Consider the following 7,680-nt stretch of genomic DNA (forward strand, 5'->3'; position numbering starts at 1 on the left):
ACTAGACAAAAGACAAAAGTGCTAGGCTACAATTTGAAAAAAAAAGTTTATTAGGGAGAAAAATTGCAAGGTGCAGTAGGGTCACACACACACATAAGAAACTGTAGCAAAATTTGACACCCTTCTCTGCAGAATTCTGTATCAGGCTCAGATTTTGCAGGGTCTGTGGAGCTGTCAAAGTTTCCAAAGGTTCTCCAGGAAAAGGTATTGATCATTTAAGCTTGGTGACCAACACTGTGTTGATGTGCAAATGGATGTAGAGAAACATGCTGACACCAACAAGCTAAGCTAAACACTCACTCCTAGTTGTGAGGTAAAACATGCTGACACAAACAAGCTAAGTTAATTACACTACCACTTCTTGGAATCGTCTTTTTCCTTGACTAACAAAATGCAAACCAATAAATATCCTAATGTGATTCATAATGTAAATTGTCAATTGTTATGTATATTATTTTCATCTGGAAGATGCAACTGCGATTCTTAGTCTAGGCGTCATTGATTTCAAATGAGCTAAAGCTGATACTATGTCACCTAGAGTTGACTTGTCTCTTCTCTAGACTCAGTATTGGCCTGCCTGAGAATGGGCTTGCTTGAGAATAACATTTAACCCATGAGGTTTGATATTTCAATCGTACACAAACTGGACTAAAAGCTGTTGTAGGTAATGTGTGTGTGTGTGTGTGTGTGTGCGTGTGTGTGTGTTCACAGCTCGTCAGTCTCTCCGTCGAAGGGCATGGTTTCCGACTCCATGGGAATGCTGCTGGGCTCACTGCTGCCCAACCAACCTATAGGAGTGCGATTGAATGAGGGTCGGCATCCAATGTCATGCTGGTACACCACCGCCTCAGGCTCTGCTTTGGCCACCTTGATCTGAGGCAGCGCGAAGGTCATGAGCTGAGAGGCCTTCGCAAAGCCTCCAAACGGCATAGCAGACCTAGAAGACCAAACAGTCAATATAACAGATGAAACATTCAGTCAGGTCTTTATAAATGAAGTCATACTAAAGGCTATTGTGGTACTGACAGCTGAAGGGAAATATTTAATTAAAGTCCTCATGGAGTTTCACCATCTCGCATCACCTGATCTTGGTTTAATTTGAAAAGACAAAGAGCAAACAGAAGCCCGACAGGTCAGGCATGCTGTGCTGTAGACGGACGCACACCTGTTGAAGCTCTTGTACTTGGGCAGATCACGGTGGATCTGGGGCCCTGGCATCTGGGTCTTCATGGTGGACGTCAGCTCCACGTTACCCTTCATGGCCCGTTCCCATGGGGACATGTATGATTTCATTTCTTTCATGCCCCCCTTCCCACCCTTGTCCTTCCCGCGACCTCCTGCGAGACAAAATGGTTGGAGAAGAGGTGACATTCAGTCGGTGACGCATGATAATCAAGCCCCTTTGGACTGCATTGTCTTATTGTACTATAATAATATGTCAGATCACAACACGTTCTATGTGACTTTTAGGTTTGCACGTACGATGTTACTCTTATGCGTTCAACGTGGCGTGGATGTGTATGGAGGCGGTACCAACCTTCTACACCTCCTCCTGATCCACCATGCCCCTGTCTCTCACCACACTGCTCACCTGCTCCTCCTGCCCCGCCAGCACTCCCTGCTCCTGCCCCCTTGCTGCCAGGTTTGGGAGGGGGCACAGGGGCCTGTCCACCTGCCTGCCTGCCCACTAGGTGGCCCCCAACATCCATCATCTGGCCCCCAAGACTGGGAACCAGCTTCTGGAAATTTTCCTGTAACAAATCACCGTACAGTACAGAGGACAGTGAGTTTCCCTGTCTTTCTCTTGGCGGTCTTCCCTATTATCAAGTTCATGACCATTATCAAGCACGTTTGCAGATTTCTTTGTTTATGTACGCTGTTAAATGTGTTTCAGCAAATATTATTGACACATAATAAACCTCCGTCTATCATTGTGAACCTCATTATGAATGGCTCTATCAAACTATGATTCATTACAACTTGACTTACTACACTATATATATTCTCACCATAGACTCGCTGCTGAAGAGGTCGGGGTTGTTTTCATAGATGAACTTCTCTACCCGCTTCTGCCTCATCCGGAACATCTTGGAGCCCTTGTTCTTCATCAGGGACAGCTCCTCCAGCATGATGTCCTTGGGCGTCCGGATCTTCGTCCCTAGGTCGAACTCGGACGCCTCGGGCTCCTCCTCGAACTCTACAGCGTGGAGGGGATGTACTGTATGTTGGTCAAGGTCAACTTTATTTATAAAGCACGTTTAAAATCAACCGAAGTTGCACCAAAGTGCTGTACAATATATAAAATAAACTAAAACAAAAAACAGAATAAAGGGCACATAATCACAGAACAATAAAAGGACAGGACACAAAACAGGACAGGGGATGTAGGCTATCAGGCCTCAAAAGCCAGTGAAAACAAGTGCGTTTTAAGATGAGACTTAAAGAGCCCTAGGTTCTGTGCGTGTCTAATGTGTGGAGGGAGGCTGTTCCAGAGCTTTGGGCCAGCCACCGCAAAAGCTCGGTCACCCTTGGTCTTAAGTCTCGATCTAGGGACTAGGGACTTGGTTACCATGGCATGTTCCGCACTTTTCCAGACAACAGAGAGAACAGGGCGAATGGAAACTACCCTGAAAACACAGTGGTTGTCAGAAATCCAGAATTATACAACGGTTGTAGTGTTGCAGTTTAAATTTGAAACAACAGCGTGTTGATGAGAGAGGAAGCATAGCACTTCAGCTTACAGGGAAAACTGTCCATTGCCAGAATTAGTATTGTGTAATGTAGTGCATACTGTAGTTCACTTAATTTGCCCCAAGGACACTTGATGTTGGTGCATTTCTCTATTGGTATTTCAATTCAGATATCATTTCTGATCATTTACTTAGCACTAGTATAAGGACATTTCTCCCTCAAAGTCATGATGGACATAATCCTGACAGGACAAAGTATTTATTACTCCTGATGAGGAAAGATGGACAGGGACCCTTAATCAAAAACAACACCTAGCAATGAAGTGTTGACATTAACCATTGTTATGATATGGATGTGTTACCGGTGTCATGGTGTCATTGCTTCCACCCTAGTCTCACATAGCCATCTCCTAGTCTCACATAGCCATCTCCACACTTGGCTTATTTCAGCGCTTGAGAAAGGTCTGGCTGGACTCATTAGCATTCGGGGATATTGGGGGCGGTGCTGTATTTCTTTCCACCAATCACAATCGTCTTCGGTAGAGAGGTTGCTAGGTTGTTGTTGTTTCACATAGTCTGGGATTGAATCTGATTGTCCGACCACATGAACGGGTGCCTCTGATTGGGCGGTAATAAACGAAGGACAAGGTTTATCCCCGAAACCTACATCCGCTGAGTCAGACTACTTCCACCCTCACTTTGCCCACAATGGATTTGAATTTGAATCCTCTGACTTGCCTTGACAACCTCTCTTAAACATTGCTACCTGCTATGCCACCGAAAAGCAAGTGTTACGATAAAGAGGAGTGAGGATATGCAACTAGGTTACATAATGCTCAAATCAATTATGGACCCATGACCAAACAGCTGAGTAGGAGGGTCTACCATCACCATGACGATTGCAAAGGACAGATGGATTTTCTGCTGTGAAATCTGCAAGATAAACCTTGTGTCAAAAAACACCACGTACTCTGTGGCTCCATACCACACACCTAAGGCCGAAGGATTTGCAGAATTGCATTTATTGAGCATTACATTACATTACGATCATTTAGCTGATGCTCTTGTCCAAAGTGACTTAAAATAAAATTGAACTGTGCGTTTTGCATAGAGCTTCATCACTCCCAATCCCTCTCCCATTTTTAGTAAACATTTGTGTTTGACGAGCCGCTAGTCATGAAGAAGGGAGTGAAGATCTTGACAAAGTCTCAGATGAACAAAAATAATTCGGGCCAGCGTGTGAATTGCTGGGGGGGATTTCCCCCCATCTGGTTTTGATATCATTTTTATCGCCGGTGGGGTTACGTTTTTATCCCTGCTTGTGGTCAGACTGAATATAGCTACAATTCCTGTGCCTGAAAATAGATGGCGCAATTTAGAAAAACTACACTAGCTATTTCAAAAATATGATTTACAATAGCTAGTTTCTAACCACGCGTTTGATTATCATGGCAACTGTCAACCAAGCGCCTACTCTAACCATGGATATGCTCTAACTAGCAAGAATTAGTAATGAAGCATTTCGTCATATTTTGCTGCGAGGATTTTTGGAGGATGCCCAAAACGCAAGAGGTCCATCACCAAAGCAGACTCTTCTGCTAGTGCTAAACATCGGTAAGTGACAGGATTAATATTTTATTATAAAACAATTATTGTTGTGGGTGATAAGCGACCAATCGTCAGCATGTATTGCTTTTGTTTTGCTATTCTCATCCTCGATATTAGGCGATAGCCAAGTTAGCGCAGCACATTGTCGCGGCCACCAATTTAGCCTCTTTTCACGAGACCAATACCAATTTATATTTTATCTTGTGTTCCAGATTTTCTTTTCAGCCTTGCGGCCTGGCCTACCGGTGAAAGTGTGCGTGATTGTGGACCAAGATGGATCCATGCTGAATGGTAGCCTACAGATTTGTTGGGATAGATGGCTGGTGTTCAAATGTGCTTTCAAGGCACAGGTCTACTGTAACAGTGATTTAATGTAGCCTATAATGCACATAGTGCCTACCTTTAACTAGCCTACGCATATCACTTTTTTAATGAGGTCTAAAGGTCTATTATGAGGACGGGATAGCTCTACATTCATAGCAGTGTGATCAATAACCTAACATCGTATGGTTTGTCCGTTCTTTTAGCACTTTGTTGGGTGTGTATATAAGAATACAATAAGAGCATACAGTCGTTTCCTTTGTTCTGATGTTTACATCTGTTCAATTTCTGGACATTACATTTTATTTGAAAATGTCCCCCCCTCTGGGTTTTTAACAAATCGCACCCTGATTAGGGCTTTAATATAAATAACTGTGTTTTTCCGTTCACACTGTTATGTCCAGAACAGGCCAGTGAAGTGTGGAGCCCAGGTGCTTGAGAGAGCTGCTCCCCTACAGGGAGGGGTGGCCAGTGAGGTCTCTCTGTGGAAAAGACTACCCTGTCCTCCCTTCACGGGGACTACCCTGTCCCTGTCCTCCCTACACGGGGGTACCCTGTCCTCCCTACACGGGGGCTACCCTGTCCCTGTCCTCCCTACACTGGGGTACCCTGTCCCTGTCCTCCCTACACTGGGACTACCCTGTCCTCCCTACACGGGGACTACCCTGTCCTCCCTACACGGGGACTACCCTGTCCTCCCTACACTGAGACTACCCTGTCCCTGTCCTCCCTACACTGGGACTACCCTGTCCTCCCTACACTGAGACTACCCTGTCCCTGTCCTCCCTACACTGGGACTACCCTGTCCTCCCTACACGGGGACTACCCTGTCCTCCCTACACGGGGACTACCCTGTCCTCCCTACACTGAGACTACCCTGTCCCTGTCCTCCCTACACTGGGACTACCCTGTCCTCCCTACACGGGGACTACCCTGTCCTCCCTACACTGGGACTACCCTGTCCTCCCTACACTACCCTGTCCTCCCTACACTACCCTGTCCTCCCTACACGGGGGTACCCTGTCCCTGTCCTCCCTACACGGGGTCTACCCTGTCCCTGTCCTCCCTACACGGGGGTACCCTGTCCCTGTCCTCCCTACACGGGGGTACCCTGTCCTCCCTACACGGGGGTACCCTGTCCCTGTCCTCCCTACACGGGGGTACCCTGTCCTCCCTACACGGGGGTACCCTGTCCTCCTTACACTGGGGTACCCTGTCCTCCCTACACGGGGACTACCCTGTCCTCCCTACACTACCCTGTCCTCCCTACACTACCCTGTCCTCCCTACACTGGGACTACCCTGTCCTCCCTACACGGGGGTACCCTGTCCTCCCTACACTGGGACTACCCTGTCCTCCCTACACGGGGGTACCCTGTCCTCCCTACACGGGGGTACCCTGTCCTCCTTACACTGGGGTACCCTGTCCTCCCTACACGGGGACTACCCTGTCCCTGTCCTCCCTACACGGGGTACCCTGTCCTCCCTACACTACCCTGTTCTCCCTACACGGGGACTACCCTGTCCTCCCTACACGGGGACTACCCTGTCCTCCCTACACGGGGGTACCCTGTCCTCCCTACACTGGGACTACCCTGTCCTCCCTACACGGGGACTACCCTGTCCTCCCTACACGGGGACTACCCTGTCCTCCCTACACTGGGACTACCCTGTCCTCCCTACACGGGGGTACCCTGTCCTCCCTACACTGGGACTACCCTGTCCTCCCTACACTACCCTGTCCTCCCTACACGGGGATACCCTGTCCTCCCTACACTACCCTGTCCTCCCTACACGGGGGTACCCTGTCCTCCCTACACGGGGGTACCCTGTCCTCCCTACACTGGGGCTACCCTGTCCTCCCTACACGGGGGTACCCTGTCCCTGTCCTCCCTACACTGGGACTACCCTGTCCCTGTCCTCCCTACACTGGGGTACCCTGTCCTCCCTACACTACCCTGTCCTCCCTACACGGGGACTACCCTGTCCTCCCTACACGGGGGTACCCTGTCCTCCCTACCCTGTCCTCCCTACACGGGGACTACCCTGTCCTCCCTACCCTGTCCTCCCTACACGGGGACTACCCTGTCCTCCCTACCCTGTCCTCCCTACACGGGGACTACCCTGTCCTCCCTACACTGGGTCTACCCTGTCCTCCCTACACGGGGGTACCCTGTCCTCCCTACACGGGGACTACCCTGTCCTCCCTTCATGGGGGTACCCTGTCCCTGTCCTCCCTACACGGGGGTACCCTGTCCCTGTCCTCCCTACACGGGGGTACCCTGTCCCTGTCCTCCCTACACAGGGGTACCCTGTCCAGGCCCGGCGGAAGGCGATTGGCCACCCTAGGCCAAATAACGACAGTGCGCCCCAACAAGTTGTTGAGCGGGGAGGCAGAGATGTGTGCGCCCCCTAGTGCCTCGGCGTCCCTGACCCTGTCCTCCCTCACTGGGGCTAGTTTCAGTTCATTTCATTTGACTGGTAACCTGGTGACAGTTCCACTATAAGTATCACTCCGTGGAGCTGAATGAATGGTTAGGAACATTTTTCTGAGAGTTGTCCTTGACGTTGGGCCTCAGTTAGGTCCCAGAGGTCAGGATACGTCGCCAGACAAAGACGTCACCTGGCTTTATGTGACATCCTGTAAACAGATCAGTCAGGGTGACCACGCGTGTGACGTGTGCCTTACCATCCTGAGTAACGTGCGACAGGTCAGTGATGATCCTGGATGATGGCTTTTTCCTTTTGTTCGGAGGGGCAGGCGTTCCAGAGAGAGGCATGGCTGCAGATGTGGAGAGAAAACACATCAGTATGACGTCTCTTATCAAGCATCGGCAGTCCCTCATATGACTTTGATCTTATGTGAAGAGACAGACAGTTTCAACCATAGGCCCCTATTCAATCATCTGATTTCCAGGGTAACTGTATTTCTGTAAAGTGTGTTAACAAGAATGTGTGTTCAGTTGCCATGGATAACAACTGCATGCAAGAAGGTTATCCAATCCACGTATTACTGTTCCGGGCAGAACTACAGTATTACTAGAGTATTACTACAGTATTAC

The 7,680-nt window shown here is 48.9% G+C and overlaps 1 protein-coding gene across 1 annotated transcript; it reads right to left on the reverse strand.

The window, feature by feature from the left end:
- Positions 1–705: 705 nt before the first annotated feature.
- On the reverse strand, positions 706–7,407 carry myoz1a (myozenin 1a; the record flags this gene model as incomplete). Its single annotated transcript, XM_084460885.1, has 5 exons — positions 7,308–7,407; positions 2,010–2,197; positions 1,592–1,751; positions 1,166–1,337; positions 706–937 (listed from the first exon to the last, which is right to left on the reverse strand). The coding sequence occupies exons 1-5, from the start codon at positions 7,396–7,398 to the stop codon at positions 706–708; spliced, it is 843 nt and encodes a 280-aa protein (XP_084317011.1). The 5' UTR covers positions 7,399–7,407.
- Positions 7,408–7,680: the final 273 nt, after the last annotated feature.

This window comes from Borostomias antarcticus (genome assembly GCF_949987555.1).
Source record: "Borostomias antarcticus genome assembly, chromosome: 34".
Classification (NCBI taxonomy): Eukaryota; Metazoa; Chordata; class Actinopteri; order Stomiiformes; family Stomiidae; genus Borostomias; species Borostomias antarcticus.